Consider the following 21,763-nt stretch of genomic DNA (forward strand, 5'->3'; position numbering starts at 1 on the left):
TTGAATGATCAAAGGCGCATCTATAGAATCAATTGAACATGTCAACAAGGTAGCTCCTTTTTTGGTGGCCTCCATAGCAAATATTCTTAAAATATTCACCATGAGCACAATAATGTAACTTCTCTATACCTTGTATACTTCACATTTCCAAGGATCCATTCTTGTTGAAGCAATTTAATTAGGTTGACAAAAATATTCTTGAACTCATTATCCTCGTAGAAAATAGTTTTTTTGGATTTGCTTCTTTCTATTTCCATATGCTCCTTGATAAAAAAGTATTGTCATACTTACTCTCTAATTGATGCATTTTGTGTTTGTTGCATAGATCTAAGTCAAAATGGATGAGGCAAGGCCATATGTTTTATGGCATTATTTATGAGCTAGTGCATTTGCTATTAGGTTATATATGGCCCCATAACCCTATCAACTAACCCAAGTTGTATCACAAGTGATTTGAACTTCTTCCACCACTAAAATATTAAGAACATCCATAAAAACCTCCAATTGTTGGCCCTCACCTTGGCCTCTAATATCATAAAAAATGTTCCTTTCAATGGGAGATTATGAACCTCAATACTTGCATATGCCTTTTCCACATTCCATCATTCAAGAATAGTGATAGCATTGGTCGTAGTCGATGTTTTCTTTCCTTATAACCCATAAGAGTTTGCTTGCACCTTTGCAAGAGTGTAAAGTGAGTATGTAACTATCTATGCATAGTCCTAGACACCACATGTATAGATATTAAATAAAGTTAACTAATTTGGAGATAATTTAATACCAAAAATGTATTTAAAATGAGTATTTCAACTTGTAATATAATTGGATATCCTTTGAGAAAAAGAAAGCATGCAATAATGACTATGGAAGAGGAACTAATCCAAGATTAAGGATTCCTAATCAATTTCTCAGGAGACCCTTTTTGAGTCCATTTTTTTCCTAATGTCCTATATGTAGAAAACCAATTTGACCATCTAATCTAGTAGTATACATTTAATTTTATCCAACAAATTTTAAAATAACATTCTTTCTTATATATTGAAAAGATGGCTTGTAAATAATAAAAAACACACATCCAATATACTTTCAAGTTTCAACCACTCCTTTATTCATGATTCTTTCATAAATTGAGACATACCCCTTAATGGTAGTAACATATTAAACATTGATGTAGCCTCCCAAGTTATACTAGATAGTTTCCTACATCCTATTACAACTTTCAAGACTCTACCTCACCTTGTCTCCCTTTGTCGTTTTGCTTTGATTATTATCCTAACTCTCCTTAAAGTAGTTGCCTATTGTATGGTATAAGTCAAGGTGCCTAGTTTTTAAGTGCCTCCACATCCCTAACTAAATTTGATGGACAACATATCCACATTTGTCTACAAGAAATGATACACAAGTAGGTGATGAACATGATCAAACATGTCTTGCCCCTCTATTTAAAAATTCCCACTCCTTTCTCTACTAGAGCTAGTAGTCAAAAGTAGTAACATACTCATATATATGGTAGCAATGAGGCCCAACCATGAGGGGACCCTAAGCCAAATCTCCAAAACCACATAATTAATCCACCCATCAAAGCATCCCATTAATTGTGCTTGTTCAAGATGTAGCCCTATTTGTTGTTACCTTATTCCACTTAAGACCTACAATCATCAATATATATCGTAGATGAATGTTAAAGGTTCACCACTAGAGCATCCACAATCTCACAAAACAACCCAATGATAAGTTTCCAAAGCTAAGGCCTATAGGGACCAAGAAATTTCCAAATCCATATCAAGAGGCAATCATTCATGTTGCACAATCTCCCACTCATTAAATGTTTTTATAATGGCTAGCTCGACATTAATCTTTATACTCCAACTACCTGCCCTATACGAAAAAGCTTCCCAAATAGTGGAGAGAACTTGCCAACTAGAAGGCTAAACCAACGCTTTGATCCTAATTGTAGAAACCAAGTTCATTCCCCCACTTATTACAAGAACTAATGTAGAAACAAAAACAAGAAAGAGCGGACATAGTTCATAACTAAAAGCAGACATAATATTGCAAACATGTAATTTGGCAAAACAATAAATTCAACAACTTTAAAACTACTCCTACACCACTTGTTACACCTATTGGCCCCAATGCTTGGCACCCTTCAAGATTTTCCTTGAAGATTATAATATACAACTTCAAATTAAGCACATGAGCCTAGATTTTGAACAATTTCTCAAGCACAACTAATCCACAAGACTAAATATCCATAAGTAGACTCCCACCAACTTCAATTTACCCAGAATCCACTTATAGACTTCAAGCTACTAAACCCTACAAAGCATAACCAAACAAAGCTCAAATTCATGGAGCACTCCATGTAAATCTATCATACATTGTTTCTATGCATACCCACATTCTCCTCACAAGAAATGAGTTTTCTCATGACAAAATTGTGAGAAAGACACTTTATCCACCATGACATTCGTGTCCAAAATGTGGAGATATCAAAGAAGAGGATAACATCTCAACCTTAGGTGCCGTATAAACCTTTTCCAACAAGGTTTAGAACAAAAACTTCAACTTTATCTATTGAGTTTCTCACAACAAAATTGTGAGAAACACACCTTGTTTGTTATGTAAGTGTCCAAAAAGTAAATGGATCTCAAAGGAGAGGAGAATATCTAACCCAAGGTTCTATATGAACTTATTCCAACAAGGTTTAGATCAAAAACTTCACTTTAACTACTCAGAGTGGAGATTTAGAACCACCAAAAGGATTCCCATGATTGGAAAATAAGATTGGTTGATATCCCCAAACCCATTTTGTCATTGCATACACCATGGCAAAAATTTGCAATTTCTATGACCAAACTAGTTGCTCAACCATCCAACATGGCATGGATTACTGAGGGGGAAAAGAAAAGAGACAAACAAACAGAGAGAGTTGCATGTTGGAGATGAATGCTCCATTGCTCATGTAACCACATAGGTAATTGATGACTCTCTTTGTGAGTCCCCCCCACATGAGAAGGCATCATGAGCAACAGATCTACCTCGTAGGTCATAGTTTCAACACCATTCATCGCCAAATAGCTAGAGACAAACCCAAGATGGGATTGGCACAATGCCAACAAGGGTACATGCATGCATAGAGTCATTATCACACTAGGTCCTTATTTGGAGGACCTGTCACAATGCAGCTTTTTCCACTAGACTTCTTGGAAGGAGAAAAAGGGGGATGGAGACTACTACTACTACTACTTATTGGGCAATGTAACTTAATTCTAAGGTTCAAACTTTCAATTTAATGAAAATTCTGATTTAACCTTGATCCATTACTATGCCCATGCACAACATAGCCCATACCCTTGTCCGCTTCATACTCAATGTCAAATCCTCCACTACAAATGCACTGGTCACCGTGTGCAGAGCTATGGATACCAAAACTAGAGTTTAATTATAATCGAAACTCTTATTGCACATCTCATTCTGGTGACAACCTATACAGGCAGCAACGATGAGTTCAGACAGGAGAAGAAAGGCTATTAGTAGGTGAAGGTGAAGTGCAAATGAGTGGAAATGAACAGGAAGTCCAGTCAATCTGCAAGCACCACAAATGAGGCTCTTAAACAAGTGAAGGCAGCTAACTCTTTTGGGCTTATCTAGCTGGCTGACCTGACCTGTAAATATAGTTTTTCCATACCTGAATCAAACATCAAACGCAAACACGTATGAAAGTATGCTTCGAGTATGATTTGAATCCTAGACCTGAATCATACATGACCCTAATCTGTTGACATATTTTAACAAATAATGCAAATAAAAAGATCAATGAGAGAGACAGAGAGAGAGAGAGAGAGAGAGAGAGAGAGAGATCAGCTTTTACAGTGCTGGCTGATTGCACTGCAGACTTTTTAAGGCAGAGAGAGAGAACTTCAGATTTCAGCTGTGAATAGTAACAGTACAGGCTGAATACATTGCACTCTTGTTGAGGCAGCAGTGTTTCTAGCCAGGCAGCTATGTTTCCCACTGTTTGTGGACTTCATGCAGGCTGAAATCAGTCATTTTCACTCAACAAAAGCCATTTGCAGGCTGCACACACTCACAGACCAGAAAACAGAGAAAAGCCACCAAAAATCATCATTTTTGAAAACAAACTCCCCAAATATTTTAGGCCCCAAAAAAAATCAGGTATTGATTTCAGATAACTGTTTTTCAAACATCTGAATTTTTTTTCATACGAGTCCGAAAACAACTATGCCTGTAACAGGTCATTCTGCCAAATGGGAACTAGTCAGCCTGCCATGTCATGACAGTCCAGATGTGAGCCCACCATCTCCACCCACCTATGCCATCACTGACTGTTGTCCATGCCGTCTTCCCCAGCTTGACCTCTGTGTCAATGAAATGATCCAGTCAAGTCACGATTCAAGAAGCAGTATCATACAAGAGCTTGACCAGGCTAGACAAGGGTCGATTATAGTCAAACTGTTTCCCTCCACCCTCCCCCACAACCACCGCCACCAAAACCTTCTTATCTTTTCAAATGTGCTGTAAAAGCCACTGCCATGTCCTTACCCAACAATACCCAACACAAGCATCCACAGCAACATCCATAGTCACATGGCAGGGTCTCTTCTGACAGCCTGAAACAGCTGGAGAGGCCACAAGTCAGAGCAGAAAACACAAATCTTTTAATTATTTTTTCCATGGACCACGATGAACCACAGCCATGAAGCTTACATACTCCACAATAAGCCATGAACACTCTTTATCACAGCAAAGTGTCTTCAAAGCGCAGAAGTTCACTGTCCTTTCCAACACCCCTACAACAGCAGGTCCTGAATATTAAGGGGCAGGCCTAGCTGAGAATACAAATTCTCATACCAACTCAACCTGTCTCAGTAGCACATACTTTCAAGCAGCAAAGCAGAACATATATTTAAGGCAGCAAGAATACAACCATGATCTCATTAATGTGGGGATGAGAGACAATTGGGGAGTAAGTGGGAGGAACATGGATGTATGCAGAAGTAAAAGTGCGCCCTTTGCTTGCATTGACTCGGACAAATGGGTAGATGCATAGAGCACAACCATACACAACAAGCTAGCTTATGGCTGCACTGGACCAACCTGCCTCAAACATGGCTTTGCCACATGCCATCAAGATGCTGATGACCAGCTCCCCAAAGTCTCAACAGGCCCTTAAGCTCAGCCTTTGCATCAGTGAATGCATAGAAGTTGTTCTGCAGATTGCCTTGTGCCAGTGGGTTGATCGTAAACTACATTCCAAGCCTCAAGGAGAAGCCCAGTGGCTAGACTGGGAAGTTAATTTATCTGCTAAGTGTTGAAATAATTCGGAAGGATGCTGGTGCTCTGATTCATCATAGGTAGTTTGGAGCACGACATTCCCTGCATATTGAGAGATTGTTTGACAAAGTCAGCCTTTGGAGGCAGGAAGTCAACTTCAATTTTCCCAATATTCTTTTTCCATTATATCTAGGGTCTTCTCTTCGATCAGCAGCAGCCTAGAGCAGCGCTTTCTTCAGCACTTGTGAGGTAGCAAGAAGGATAAATATGGTCAAAAGTATAATAGACTGAAGCAATGGGCACACAAGTAGAACTCATGAGCAGAAGACAGAAACTTAAGGGCACAGATAAAGGCAATGAGGAAACAACAATGGTGATAAAGGCTGATGCAATGAAAAACCCCTACATGTGTCACAGCTGTCCTATAAATAGGCACATGATCTAAAATGGCACCAAATGTGTTCAGAGCCCAAACCCCAAACGACACAATGAACAAACATGGATTGAACCACCCTAAATGACCATGACTAGACAGAGCTCTTAAGGTCCTTAACTGACTCACTCTAGAGCTCACAACCAAAAGATGAGCATCACTACTAACGCTCCCTCTTAGATCCTAGGTGTGCTTGAACTCCCAAGGAGTGCGAATGAAGAAAAAGTGAAAGCAATGGAAAAGCCTTTGTGAAGATGTCCACCACATTGCCAAGGAGTGTAAAATGAGGATTCTTGGCTATGGCCAAGGCCCCGGACCACCTCTGTCACAATGAAAAATTGTAGGTTCTCTTTGCGGAAAGCCACTATTGGCCAACCACCACCTCAATCTTGGCATGCAAAGCAAGCAACTTTGTCCTCTACCTCTATAGAAGAAAGAGCGATGGTAGGATGTCACTTGCTGCATCAAGTAATAGCAACAACACCCAAACTAAAGCAGACATATAATGCATCTCTAGGTGTCTGGTGACCCCCTCTCCATCATAATCCCATGTGTTGGTGTGCCCCACAAATACTACAGAACTTACAAAGCAATCGATGGGACTAAAGAAGTCTCCGCATGAAAGAATTCAAAATGGTGACTAATGTAGAAACATCGGGTCCAATATGAATGAGCCAAACATCCATCATTGCACCCTCCTTATACTCCAACAACTTGAATCCTAGGTCCATGGCGCAAGAAACAACCCTGCAAGCAATCATCCCAAAGCCTATCAACATCTTAGTCAAATATTCTATTGTTGAGATAAAAATGCATTGGGGTGATTGAAACACCTCAAGCCCAACAAAGGAATGAAGTAAGCCAAAATCTATCATCAAAATTCTAAGGGTCATCCCACATCAAAGCAATGTGCTCCATATGACTCCCCATAACGATTGAATCATGCCACATCAAAGCAATGTGCTCCAAAGCAATGTGCTCCATATAAATCCCCATAATGATCAAATCATCCACATAAAAGAGCTCTTTGGGGTCATCCCACATCAAAGTTCCATATGACTCGATCGAATCATCTGCATAAAGGATAACACGGGTCATCAAATCATCTATCAATTTGAAGTAGAGATAGGAATCACTAATATAATCCTAATCACCTTTCTCTATTAAGGACATGGAACCAACTCCAACTAGAAGGGATGCATCATCTAAGGCAATGGGCTAGGAATCCAAAGAAGGCAATAAGTTGGACCTCCCCTAAGAAAGGACCACCTAGTGAGTACTACACTCACAACATCCTCGAGTAATACCCCATCCCTACCAACAACGAATGTCTAGACTTTGGATCATGTAGCCAACATCCTTGGGTAACCAACATGGCATCTAAGATTGCACTCCTCTCTTGCATTTAAGACCCTAAAACTGAGCAACCAATGGCTTATGCCCAAAATGAGCCGCATTGGGAGTCATTCTTGGAGCAACAGCAAGAGATATTATGTGGATATACATCACTCGAAAATTGCCTCAACCCAAAGAGAATGAGAGAGTCCCCTATGCTCCAATATCGAAATAATGAAAGACACAATATTGATGAAAGAGACAATGCACAAGATGAAATCTAGAATGGAAATCCACTAAGCAAATCAAGTGTACAATGGTTAAGCACCAACTCACACACTCCATAGGCTCCCTCTCTCCACACCAAGAATCTGCAAGTCATGAATAGCATGATTGTAGCCACACTCCCTCCTTTTATAGAGAAAACTAAGGGAGTTGTTCTACACAAAATAGGTTGGGCAATAATTAGAGAAACAAAAAAGAAGCTTCCCATAAATTAGGATGTGGGCACCCGTGAACCTGTGATATGACCACTTATAACATCCTCTCCCAAAGCACAAGTGAACAAGCAAAGAATAAGAACAAACAAGACATGCCAAGGATACTCCACTAGTGCGCACTCCATTGAATGTGTCTCCAATAAGCAAGCACCCTAAAGAAGTCCAAATGCCATGATCCCTCTATGAAATCAAAGTAGTCAAGCTATCCACCTTGCCCCTCTTGTGGCTACACAAACTCCATGGATAGCTCATTGTCATAATATGGGCAGCAATCAATGGCTCAACGTAGGGCAAATGTCAACATCGCCACAGCCTAACACGAATGCAGCACATGGAGGAAACATGGCGTATCATATTCCAGAGGCAAACACAGCACTGTGATCCAGACAGGCTCAATGCTGCAACCATTTAGTTGAAATCAGTGAAAAAGGAAGGCGCAATGCAGATCAAGGGCAAGCACATTGCACGGACCATGGAATCATAAAGATGGAAACATAACTCCTATGCATATGTAGTTGTACAGCGGTGTGTTTTGGAAAAATAGGAATTTTTGGCCATTAACTCTGTGAAAGCAGTGAATGAAGTCAATGGATACCAAGATGTGAAAAGTAATAGATGGATACTAAAACTCAATGTGAAACAAGATCCACAACTTATGGTCAATTTGACCATCCACATACCTAGGAGAATGCAAGATTATAACGATAATTTCTTTACAGCTACTACATAATACCAAGGGTCAAAAACACTTTTGAAAAGTCACAGTTTTAGAATCAATTTGTATTCAAATGCACAGCCTCACACCAACCATGAAGTCAATACATCTGGAAGTGATGAATTTCTCTTCTGAGCTTGAAAAGAAAGAAAATGCAGTAACCTTGGCTTGCACTGTTTTGGCAACCAGGAAGATGACAAGCTTTTTGTCAATCCAATCTACTTCTTGCAGTCTAGATTCTTTTTCTCGACTGAAGAACAGCATTGCCAAAAAGCTCTCACATGTGCACTTGGAGCTATCACACAAATCCAGTCCCCCATCGCTATCAAACAATGAGTAACTTCCAGAGAACCACCTGCTAGCAGTGACAAGATCTGGTACTTCACATAGAGCGTTGTCTTCAGTAGAATCTGCCTTGACTTCAGTATAAAGCAAGTATCAAATTTTCAACCCACTTTTAACTCTAAGCCCCATAAGAAGTAATCCAGCAAGAATGGATCTGATTGCACCTGTCATTATGTTTGGAGACAGAGAAGCAGTCCAAAGGAGTTGAAGTACCTGTCTATTGAGTTATGGCAGCAATGATAAATGCCTCTAGGTTTCATATCAGGATCATGGAGAAGGTGATGTATCAGGCCAGAAATATAACGTGCCATTAATCTCTTCCTCATGCATGTCCATAAGCAGATCATCAATATCTTCAAATTCACTATCGTAGCCCCACATATCCACATCTGAATCATAATCATAAAAGTCTGACCCATCAAAATCTGATTCATCTATGTTGTAAATATCATCCTCAACAACTACCGGTGGATAAAACACCTTCATCCGTTTCAATGCTTCCTTCACAAAAGTCTCGTCCATATTCAAGTGCCAACATCCACGCAAATCAAGATGCTCCAGACTTCTGCACCTATCTAACAGTGCTTTTAATCCTACATTTGACAGCATTCCATAGACCATTCCAAGGTGTTTTAGCTGTGGCATATACTGAGCTATGGTAAAAGCCACATCATCATCACTGTATGCAACACTAGACGTTTGTGGATACATGTTTACATCCAGTCGAGTGATGTGTCGACAATTCTTTCCAAATGATTCAAGAGATGCTTTTGAAAGTGACACACATCCACTTATATCCAAGTAAGTGATTAGAGGAAAGCTAGAAGTGAGCTGACAGACACAGTCCTCAGTCACCAAACTGTAAGGAATCCGAAGTACTTGAAGCAGGGATCCACTGCATACAAAGCAATCATATGTCACATGTAAAACCTATGGAGTGCACTGAGCAACAAAAAACAGTTCAAACACCCAAAATATGTGCATTATCGATTACTGAAGAAAAATTCAGAACATGAGTCAGAATTTGCTGGTTAATCCAGGATGGAACCATTGTGTAGTTAGTGAAGTGATTAGAGTTCTGATTGCAAAGCAAATTCATCGAAACTTGGCCTGCTATTGACGTACATGCACAGGCATGCGGTTGAACATACAAACAAGCCACCCCCCCCTCCCAGTGTGCCCGCATGCATCCACACATAGTTGCTTTGATGTGAAAACACGATACCACATATATGCACGTGCACACCCACCCACCCACAGTCACAGACAAGCAAAGGCATAAGCATTCTTGTTCCCCTATTCCCCGGAGGATGGAAAACAAACCTGGAAGCAATGGCTCGGAGCATATTATCATTAGCAAGGTTGGGAGCACAAATCTCCCTAAGGCAGCCCCGGCTCCTGTTGACTAACAGCTTGATCATCTTCTCCATTGTTTCTGGCTTTCTTCCAACACGGCTCCATCTGTCAAGGTCCACAGTTTGCCAGCACACCGTGTCTTGCGAGATAGACTTCCATGTCCGACACACTATGGGCACCTTGGTCAGCATGTCTTCTAGAGATAGTCGGCTGAAGATCTTAGCAAGGGCATCAGGTAGCATGTCAGCCCAGGAGGGTCCCCCTGCTCCATCTGCCTTTTCTTCCTCCTGTCCTCCTGTAACCCCCTCCGTTATCTTCATCTTTAAGACAGCTCGACCACTGTGGGAGAGATAAAGAGTGACAACTCGGGATTCAAACTAAACCTCGGCAATCCCTTTCTTCTACAGAACCCTAGCTCTATAGAAGAGGAACCGGTCTTCACTGCTCGACTTTTTCAATTCAAAAGAGACCAATGGGATGCAGAATGTGGTAGAAAGAACTGTAATCCTTCTCCAATAGTCCTCCAGCAGCCTGAATTTATGCTTGCAAGTGACAGAAAAGTCTTAACAATCCTGTTCTGGGCAGGGAGGAACAGGGGAATGGCTTTGTGGGGTGAATATGGACACCGAAATGGAAGAAATTTTCTTCTGTACTTGTTGTACTTCAAAGAGCTCTGGTGCCTGAAAAACCCAACCAGTTTGCAACTTTGCACTCTCCTGCCTCACACGGAAACCATTAATCAATGAGAACAGGGCAGTACCTGGGTGCTCTGTTCGAAGCAAAAAGCTATTGAAATGGGTCGAAAAGAAGGCCAATCGGCCATCAAAATTCCAACATTGTGCAGCTTCTTTAAGGAGCCCTGCCCTGCTACCTGGCCAGTGGCCCTTGACATAAAAGATTGAATGCAGCAAAATCACAGTACACCTACCACCACCAATGTCGCAATAGGAGAGCTCCGAGAACTGAGTGGAAAAAACCCCCAAATTCCCGATCAAATGTCAAAGATTTTTGGGGACTCGCGATTCATCATCCATTTCCTCAGATCAGTAGTAGTACTAGATATTCCTCTCTCTCTCTCTCAGAGTCTCTCTCTCTCTCTCTCGTGTGTTTCTGTGACGCACATGAACACAAGCCTTCAAAATCCAGATGGGTTCTGACAAACAGGACACAGAACGACAGAGACAAAGATGGAAAAAATGCATACTTTTTAGAGGAGTAAAGGCTTGTTGTGTCAGAGAGAGAGCCTCAGAGGACAGTCAGCCGGCTCCTTTATATAAATGTTCCCTCTTTCATCAACCGAACTTCAAAGAGTTTTTTTAAACAGCTTATACAAACTTACACAGGCTACGGGGCCTGATGCCATTATTATGTAGGGCTGTTCCCCACGGAGGGAGAGAGGGGGGGCGGGGGGGGGGGGGGGGGGTGAGGAGAGAGGATTGGAATCTTAACTACTAACTCTGTCACACAAAACATTTTCAGGCCAATGCAAAAACTTTCCACATTCATGGTCCATGGAGCACAAGGCCTAAAGAATGCAATTAGGAAGACATGTTAAGTGTGGTTTAATTTTATCCTTCAAGGAAAGAGGATGTTGTATCATCTCACCCTCACTGCACTACAATTTTACGTATCTGCGATTTTTCTAACTTGTGGTGTGGATGGCACCTTAACTTTAACCCAGGAGTTCTTGAATGAAAGAGGATGTTGCCTAGTCTCATCGTACAACACTTTTAGGTATCCGTGATTTTTTTAACGCGTGGTGTGGACAACACTTTAACTTTAACCCAGAAGTTCTTGAATTGGCAAATGGAAGCACAAATGAGTGGCTTAGAGCAAGTATAATTTTTTGAGGTGCAACATCATAGTTCGAAACGAGGCAAGGCCATGTTGTTGTAGCCCTCAATAGTTGTTGGAGATTGTGTGCATGTTACTAGATTGTGTTTACTTAATTGGATTTTTTGGATGATCATATTCATCAATTGGTGGGTTTGATCTGATGCCAAGAGATTTCTATGTGTGCTTGGTGCTATACATTTGGGGCTCTATCTTGTTCACTATGAGACCATGAATTGGCACTCAAAATATTAAGATTGTGATGTGTTTGCATTACCTATTAGTTTGCTTTCTGATCTAAAGCTTGCTCATTGTAACAACATGTTGAAAAAGAAACCTTAAATTTGATGGTCTCAATGGAAATGAATGAATCGTAATAGCTTTTTATGCACTCATACAAGATTGCCATAAGCATCTCATAAAGCACTTTCGAAATATAATTCACATATGGTTTTGGTGATGCTACAGTCTTTGTGGTACTTGTAGAATGTGAGGTTTTGTAAGTTTGGTGGCCAAGTCCACCAAGTGCATGACAATATTGCCTAACCTTGTTAGCTTTCATTGTCATTATCTCTGTAGGGGAGGTGTCTTGTGTATTCGACAGCCTCGCTTCTTGGCACTATCAAAATTCGCATGCATTTTAAGGCTACTTCATTAGGCGATACGGTGTCATGTACCTATCTAACAAATCCTTGATATCACGATTTTAGTAGTCTATGAAGGGGTGTATCTAGGGGACTCCGTCTGGAACTTGTTAATAGGAAATGTGGAAGGCTACAATTAATGACAAAGTCGATGAAAGTCAAATAAAGCACAAGTGCTAAGCATTATTCTTTGGAATGATATTATTTTTGGAGCTACAATATATTATTTTTGGGCCTTTATTCTTCATGGGCATCATTGTGCACATGGATTTATAATCAAAATAGCATAGACTAAATCTAATTGGACTAAGGAACAAGTATGCTTCGAGCAAGGACCAACCTAGGGCCCACAAAAAGTGGGTAGTAGGACACTCAAAAGAGGACGCAAACCCTAATTTGTAGTTGTGGAAACCCTAACATGCAAAGTGGGGTGCAAACCCTAAAATGCAAAAGTGGGGCATAAACCTTAAATCATAAATGGGGTGCCACCCTAGAGAAAGGGTATAACCCTAACCCTAATTTTGATCCATGTAAGGCTGGGGAGGTCTTAGTTGTATTTACCATTTTCGTGTATCCACACTACAAAAGCTCTATCATTTCAACTATTAAAGCTTTCCATTCACTTTTTCTATTCTACTTATTTGGTCTTCATTGTTGAGATCAAGGGAGAGAGTGTGTGAGAGGTGTAATGAGCAAGGGACTAAGGGAAGGTGAAGTTCTACATCTTATTGCAATTCTTATTCTTCTTCCCATCCATGGTAAGAGGGTTGGGTTTAGAGTTGTGTGTGAGATTGTAAGATTGTGAAAGAATGAGGGATCTAGTGAGGTGAATCTCTTCTTCTTCTTCTTCTTCTTCTCTCATCATTGCATACTTGGTGGTGGATACAAAGGAGTAACAATATCAAATTGTATTGCTTGGGTTATGGAGCCGTCTTTGAACCTTCAAGATTTCAAACTACAATGCAAAAAGATAAGATAGATGAGTTTATTACACCTCAAAGCTAGTCTTGTGTTCTTACTTTCTCGAATTGGAAAGAAGAATATATAGTTAGTTAGAACAAAGTGTTGAGAAGACAAGGTAAGAGATTGTGGATGAAGAAAAGTATAGCTTTTGAAAGAATAGAAGTCGGTACAATGTCCCAATCATTATGTATTTAACCTAATATTTTGGTTCCGTTGTCAAAACAAAGGACAATGCAATCATTGAGGTCCTCGTACTCCTACTATGTGGCAAAATAGAAAGCTTGTCTACTTGAGTGTGGATGGGATTGATGGGGTATCGATCATCTGCACTTGCAACTTGTATATTTTTGAAACACATTGCTAGTTTAGGAAGGTTGAATAAGAAGGAACTGGTTTGTTAGATTGAGATTTATTAAAATAAAATAAAACAAAAAATTCAAAATAAAAAGCATAGTAAAACGCAAAAAAACAACACAAAATTTGCAAAAACATAAAAATGACTCAAAACACAAAATACAAATTGCAAAACTCAAAACTCAAACTCTTCTTGCTTAAACAAACCATGTGACATTATTTTGGATTGAAGATACATCATACTTGTCATGCTTGTTTGGTTATGTGTACATTAAAGTGAAAACAACACAAAAACACAAAACACAAAGTGCAAAACATAAAATACAAAATTCAAAACTCAACTTTTCTTGCTTGAATAATCATGTGATTGATTATTATAGATGCATCTTCCTTATTATGGGTGATTGATTATGTGTGCATTAAAGAAAGGAAATTGAGAAAAACTCAAAAAAAGTTAAACTTAAAACACAAAACTCGAACTCATCTTACTTGAGTAATGTGTGCCACATTTTTGTGATTTGAAAATACATCGTGCTTGTCGTTGTTGTTTGGTTGTATGTGCATTATTGAAGGAAGGGAAGTGATCAGAACTAGAAAAAAAAAGAGCCTAAACTCAACATGTAAGCATGGCCATTATTTTTATTATTTGGTTAGTTATCATGTCATATGCTAGGTTGGCTCTTTGCTTTTGGCTCTTGTTGTTTGCTTTTATTTTTCTTGATACCCCTCTTACTACATTCATGCATGTATCACTTTACTCTTACATATAGAGTTCACTCATGAAACTCACTTATCCACTCATCTTGGCCAATCATCTAGTTTAATCATTTAGCTCACTTGTCCACTCATCTCAATCTCTCAGTATTAACCTCTCAACTCACTCTCTCATCCAGGCTCGACCTATTGTCCATTGGCGCTCATCTCAACCTCTTGTCCACTACCTCTCATCTCTCATCACAAGCTCCCATTCACTAGCTCTTGTCTCTTGCCTCTCATCCACAAGATCTCATCCCTCATATCTCATTCATCACTAGCTCTCGTCTCTCGTCTCTCGTCTCTTATCCACTAGCTCTCATCTCTCATCTTAACCTCTCATCCACAAGTGCTCATCTCAACCTTCCACAAGCTCCCCTCACTCTCTCAACCCCACCACTATCATCTCTCGCCACAAGCTCTTGTTCACTAGGTCTTATCTCTCATCTCTAATCCACTAGCTCTCATTCCTCATCTCTCATCCACAAGCTCTCATCCCTTGTCTCTCATCTCTCATCTCTCATCCATAAGTTCTTGCGAGGCTCTTGCCCACCACTAGTTCTCATCTCTCATCTCTCATCCACTCTCATCTCTTATCTCAAACTCTCATCCACAAGCTCTAGCATCAAGGTCTTATATCTCATCTCAACCTTCCACAAGCTCTCTTCTCAACCTTTTGTCTCTCATCCACTAGCTCTTATCCAAACCTCTTATCTCAACCACTCATCCACTAGCTCTCTCTCGACCTCTCATCTCATCACTTGTCTACTAGCTCTCATCCACTCATCTACACTTGTCTAATCCACTAGACCACTCATCCACTCATTCACTCACTTACTAACACTCATACCCACTCATGCCAATGCAAGAAGATTCACGAGTTTCATATGGCTATTGAGAGCCCGATACTCACTTGACATAATTCATGTAGAATAGATTGAGAAGTCTAGAAGTCCTAAAACCTTATAGATCAACTAAGAATGTATGTCCCCATTCAAATATCCATTGATAAGATGATAGAGCTAGTAGCAAAAATGCCATAACCACAATTGGCAAATTGGATGGAGATAGATAAATCCACAAAGGTTGACCTAAGGTGCATCGAGTGGCAATACTACTCACATGTATTGTGATTTTCCAACATGTAATGTGTCCTCATTGGTAACCTAACTAGATCTACAATGCCTAGCATTTGGAAGGTCAAAGCCATAATAACTGACCCTGAAAGATGGAGAGCCGATACCTCTTGCATATATTTAGGTCAAGCTAACTACCACCAAGCAAAAGCTCCTCATTAATGCTCTCATTGATGAATATTTGGATTACAACATCCTCAATTATGATGCATGGACTAGACCCAACAATCTGAACTTGTCCCAACTAATGTAGCTATTAGACCTTACAGAGGATTATTGTACTCCATCCTAGGCATATGCAAAATTCTCATAATTGTAGAGACTAGAAGAATTCCCATCATTTTCTATGTGCTTCCAAATCAAGAGAACATAGGCAAGGAAGTCCTCCTTGGAAGACCTTTCAAGCATGCAACTCAATTTGAAGTCGACTATATAGCACACAAGATATGCTTGAGCTTGCCAAGCATCAAGTTAATCATTTCTTTCAATAAAGGCGACCTTGTCTCTCCTCAGGGGAAGGCCAAGACACTTGCCTCTAAGTCAAAACAAATCCCTAGTGAGGACAACCAAAGAGTTCTAAAGGAACTACTCAAGGTACGCAATAGCAGATGTCATGAGGCCCATATCTAAGCTAAATAAAAGGAGCTTTGCTTGATTCCCTCATTCTATACTAGCCACTATGAAACCAACAAGAAAAAACCTAAAGCATTGGCATGGAAGGGAAAAGGACAAAGCATGTTTGAATAGAAATGGTATTCTAGTCGATGTTTACCAACTTGAATTTGATGTTGACTAATGGCCAATGTTTAGCAAAGAAGGGCGCTTTAAATTTCAATGCATGATCTTACATATGTAGCTCCTACTTCTCTCAAAGTGTTTGTAGCCTTACAAGATTTTAAGCTACCTAAATCAGTTTAAGGCCACCCTCTACTAGATAAACTCCTCACAAAGGAATGTTATCATGACTATGCTCCACTTCAATACAATCCCAATATCTTTAATTTATTTATTCCAAGGCTAAGTGGCACAATTTTAAATCTTTTCTCTATTTTCATGACCATGGAGAACTCTTGATTGAATATTGTGGAACAAATGACGTATATAAATCTTCAACTAACAATGATATAGTAGTAGAAAGTAGTGCACTTGAGACTCTAGACCCTAAGCTCAAAGCTACCAATGTCTCTATTAGATCCACCCACTAGTTAGACCAGGTTGAGCTAGTTGAATCCCAAAACACTTCAAAGGAGGTTGCTTAAACTCACCTACAAATTAGTGCTACAAAACCTAGTCTACTTGCTCATATAAAATGTTTTCTAGTCTATTGATCTTTGAGAAACATGGCTACTGATTTGATCTTTGAGCAACATGGCTATTGATTTGGTCAAAATAAAATTATTTCTCTAAAGTAGAATGGCTAATCCATTTTGAATCTATATTCACTACTTATGCCAAGCTGTTTGCAATGATTGATTTGGGCCTTATCCATAATGATATGATTCAAGTCGCTTTCAGCGTTGACATCCCATTGGGAAAGAGAGTGAACATCTCGACTGCAAAAGCCTCTTAGTTCAAACCAAGTACGCTAAGACTCTCCCTTAGAAGCAATTACATCATGCCAACTTATCCCTTCTTATGCTTTTTTGACTGAAATCGAATACTACTTATACTCAATCAACTTCAATAGATTGCCATTTCTTGAGACCATTTTTATAGAAGTGGTTTTCTCATCAACTTGAGCTTGCTGACAAGGGTAGTTGCCTCATGACAATTGTTGAGCAACAATGTACAGTTAGTACACTTCAATTAGGCCCAACTTACTATAGGACCACTTCATTACAGTTAGTCATCATGGCTTAGAATTTGGGCATTCCATCATAGTTGCAATATCACCCACTAATTGATAAGATTTTGATTGAAGAGGAACTACATATTGCAATTTTCTTTGTAGAAGCTTCCTTGCTTTGCAATCTAACTACTTAGCTTTGTGGACTGAGCAACAAATTAATTAACTTGGATTATTTTGCCGAATTGGAATACAATTCAATTTTCTACAATTGTGGATTTTTAAAGTTGAAAAAACATTACTTCTTGTATGTAACTAGCCATAGTTAGCCTTCTATATATTTTATTATTCAGTTCAATGTGTTGCATTGGCAAGAGCCAAAGCCTCTCCAACTTTTGAAATAATACTACATCTTATGTGAGGGCAAGATCAGAGGTACAGGCTCTATACTTTTATTCTAGGTACAATGGTAAAACATGATAAAGTTGACATCGTTATGTTATCTTTTTCACTCCATGGTACTCTCAAAGTTTCACAAAGTAAATGTAGGAACATGATAGATTGTATCGGCACTCTCAAAGTTTCACCAAGTGAATGCAAGAACATGATAGATCACATTGGTGAGACAAAACCCAACAATCAACATTCAAGACTTGAAGAAGATGGCACTAGCACCAAAAACTTTTCTAAAAATATCAAGCCCTACAAGCATCAAGACAGAAGATCATATGAATCACAAGCTACCAAGATCATCTGAAAGACTCCAACAAGAGACAAGGACATCAAAGAGACATTGACCATGACATCCCAATCTCTTCAAGCATGACATATCTTGATGATAATATTCAATGGTCATCCACTTTTGTAGGAGGGGTTGCAAATTGCTTCATCAATAAAGCACCCAAGTCTTCATCAACAATTCGATTTTTTCTTTAACAATAACTTCAACAATAAGGATAGATTGTGCTTTTAATGTCCAAGCTCAATATTTAATCTTCCACATGTGCACTTTACTCAACTTCACTCTTTGAGCTAAATCTACTATTTGCAGTTAGCCTTCAAATATTTCATAAATCAATTTATATTTGTAAGATTGCATGCCTAGTCATATGCAAATGTGATTATTCACAACAAAAGGGAAGAAAGAGAGAGAAAAAAGAGAGGAAAAGAAAAGGAGAAAAATGGAGAAAACCAAATAGAAAAAAAGAGACCGAGAAAAAGAAATATGCACTCATGACATTGCATCGCACCTAGGGGCTCTCAAGTTTAGATGTATCTGGTGACATTGGTCAACCATCTCCATCTTTAACCCACTAGTCTTCTCCCATTTTTCCCCATATTTGCTTAGGGAACATTAAGGTCCAAAAATACCTAGGGAGTCTTAGCTTGCCTTGGTTAGACCTATCTCCCTGAGTTACTTGTACTTTTCTCTTTCTAGTTCACCACAACTCTAAAGAAAGGAGGAAAAGTTTCTTTACCTTAAAGATTCCAATTCCATCAACTACCACATGTGGTTGATCCTAAGGAGAACCATGTGCTTCAAGGTCTTATCAAAGTAGAGTACTCTTCTTTAATAAATCTTTTTCTCTCACTAGCAACAATTATTCTAATCATCATCACTCTCAAGAGTTCTTTCTTTACCAATCTTCATCATCAACAGAAGAACCCATAGAGTAGTCTTTCAACTAAGTATTAGCCTATTTAAGCATGTGCACTCATTGTATATTTGCACCATAACCTATCCAAAATTTTGGATCCTCAAGTGTGGGACAAGACCATGACTACTTGGAGTTCAATTCATGTGCCAAATTGATAACATCAATGTCTTGTGCACAAATAAAAGACTAGCACTCTCCCCTAGGAGGTGAATGCACATGAGGTTCTACTTTATAGGTACTCAAGGTATGTCCTACCTTGATGTGCCCTGGGTAAGTGTGGGAAAAATTGGGAAAAGAGCGAGGGGATCATAAACAGAGCTGGGCGACCAAGGTCACTGTACACATCCAACTTGAGGACCCTTAAGTGTAATGAAACGTGAGTGCACCTAACTAATCATGGAACTTACTCTCTCTCTCTCTCTCTCTCTCTCTCTTTCATTTGTTTTTCCTTATTTTCTTTCAAATTTTGTTTTTTTTTTCCTCACTTTTTTTTCTTTTCTACTTTTTTGGCATAGTAATAGTCTTTTACAACTTGGCAAGCAACCTTTTGGAGTTGAAATGGAAGGAGAAGAGTTTGAAATGTTGATTGACGATAGTAAACCTAGCTCACAAAAGAGCTAGGGCACTGAGGTGTGTATAATGAAGATGAGAGATTGAGCTTGGACATTGGAAGCACATTGTTGGGTTATTGATGGGAGCTATTACTAAAGAAGAACCTATCCTTGTTAGTGAAGACTTGTGTGCTTGTTGATGAAACTACTTCTTAAGAAATACATGACCATTAGATGTTGCAATCAAGGTATGATATTGATGAAGAAATTGGATATCATGGTTGATGGCGCTTGGATGTCTTTGTCTTTGGTTAGAGTGGCTCAAAAGGGGTTGTTGGCATGAGTTTACTAGAGCTTTGAATCTTCAAAGAATGCTTTCATTGCCAATGATATTGTCTTCATGTGCTATAGCTTGAATCTATAGTGCTTTTTTATTTTCCATGATATTGTTGTCAAGTCTAAATGTGCAATGCATTGCTTTGTTACCTATCATTTCCTTGCATTCATGTGGCAAAGCTTTGAGAATACCATGCGGTAGATGCAAAGTCAAAAGATAAAAAGAATTACAAACAACTTTACTAGATTTCACCATCGTACCTTGAGCAAAAGTTGTGATATTGTACCTTTGATTAGACCCTCACATATGATGTAGTGTTGTTCCAAAATTCAAAGGGTGTTGGATCTTCTCAATGTAACAAAAGAAATAATGTTAGTTATATACAAGGATTAGTATTTTGTAGTTTTTAAGATCCATCAGCATAAAATTTGTATATAACTAAAGTTAGTTAAATGCGAGGATTAGTATTTTCTAGTTTTTGGGATCCACCAATCATAGAAATTTGGATTGCACTTTGACTCAGCAAAAGTGAAGTAAGGATGGTCCTACAATGCGACTAGTAATGTGTAACTCCTCTTAATTAGAAGTGTATCGAGCAATGGGTGATATTTTAACTTTTGTGGCAATGCTAGATTCTGAGAGAGGAGGATAGAGTACAAGGAAGTGGTATCCTCGGCTACTGTCATAAGACGACTACTATCACAAGTAATCTCAAGTTGATGAGAATACCACTTCTGCAAGAATGGAACTGAGGAATCACAATTCTACTCAAGCTCATCAAGTATTAACCAGTCTTAGATGTTGGTTATAGAAGTATAAGAAGGAATGAATTGGCACGACTACAATTATACTCAAACTCATCAAGTATTAATTGGTCTTGGATGTTGGTTATAGAAGTATAAGAAGGAATGAATTGGCATGACTACAATTGCTTCGGAGGAAGATTTTAGCATATTCAACTTGAAACAAGAGGCTTTTCTAGTAGAGTGTTCACTCGCTTCCCAAGTGGGATGATGCCATTTGGAACTAACTTGAATGGTCTCATCATCAACAAGGCCTACATCACTCATTGTAAATAGCTCTGTATAAATAGTGAATATGGTATCAAATTGGAGTAGCCATTTTTTTTCAGAGAAATTGAATTTCTTTGCCAGATAAGCAACAGGACATTGAGTGGTCGACAAACAAGAAAAGATTGGAGGCCAAAAGGAGGGATGATTTGGAGGCGAGTCTGAGCAATCTCTTTTGAAGGGTTTAGGGATTCAACCAACTCACTTGGGTCTAATTGGTGGGTTGTATTAGTAGAGACCTCACTAGCTTCAGCCTTAGGATCTAAAGTCTCAAGCACATTGTTTTTGGCTATTGTGTCCATATGAGTTGAAGTTTTATGCACATCACTCTACTTTACATAAGGTGATGAAGATGCATTCTGGATGGTGGTAGAAGTAGAGAAAATATGAGGTTCTATGTCACTAAGCCTTGGGATGAACCATTCATAGAAATCAAGATCATCCTGCAATGAAGCATGGCCATCTAGAAGTTGTGGGATATGTGTAAGGTAGAAAATACATCTAATGACATCAATCATCATGTTGCTTTGTCTCAATCGACTTTTGATGTGTAGCTCTTCCTCTGAAATGAGTTTGTCACACAAGCGATCTATTTCATCAAGTTTAGAAATGTTGACATTGTGGACCAGATGTGAGTACTTTTAGAGATATAGGGGCTACATATGTTGGATCACGGAGGGAAGTGCTCAACAATAG

The 21,763-nt window shown here is 39.1% G+C and overlaps 1 protein-coding gene across 1 annotated transcript; it reads right to left on the reverse strand.

Moving 5' to 3' along the window:
- Window positions 1–8,252: 8,252 nt before the first annotated feature.
- On the reverse strand, window positions 8,253–11,350 carry LOC148020151 (F-box protein FBW2-like). The gene is made up of 4 exons (XM_087700437.1): window positions 11,187–11,350; window positions 10,743–11,092; window positions 9,950–10,662; window positions 8,253–9,521 (listed from the first exon to the last, which is right to left on the reverse strand). The coding sequence occupies exons 3-4, from the start codon at window positions 10,300–10,302 to the stop codon at window positions 8,894–8,896; spliced, it is 981 nt and encodes a 326-aa protein (XP_087556563.1). The 5' UTR covers window positions 10,303–10,662; window positions 10,743–11,092; window positions 11,187–11,350; the 3' UTR covers window positions 8,253–8,893.
- Window positions 11,351–21,763: the final 10,413 nt, after the last annotated feature.

This window comes from Lygodium microphyllum, chromosome 19 (genome assembly GCF_053477565.2).
Source record: "Lygodium microphyllum isolate KBCC chromosome 19, Lygodium_microphyllum_v1.1.10, whole genome shotgun sequence".
In the NCBI taxonomy this organism is placed as follows: Eukaryota; Viridiplantae; Streptophyta; class Polypodiopsida; order Schizaeales; family Lygodiaceae; genus Lygodium; species Lygodium microphyllum.

What these genes read in the sequence shown, in the direction of transcription:
- LOC148020151 (XM_087700437.1), bottom strand. Translation starts at nt 10,302, where the DNA reads ATGAAGATAACGGAGGGGGTTACAGGAGGACAGGAGGAAGAAAAGGCA. An exon ending in CTCCGAGCCATTGCTTCCAG is followed by an intron (nt 9,522 to 9,949) that starts GTTTGTTTTCCA and finishes CTTTGTATGCAG; the next exon opens with TGGATCCCTGCTTCAAGTAC.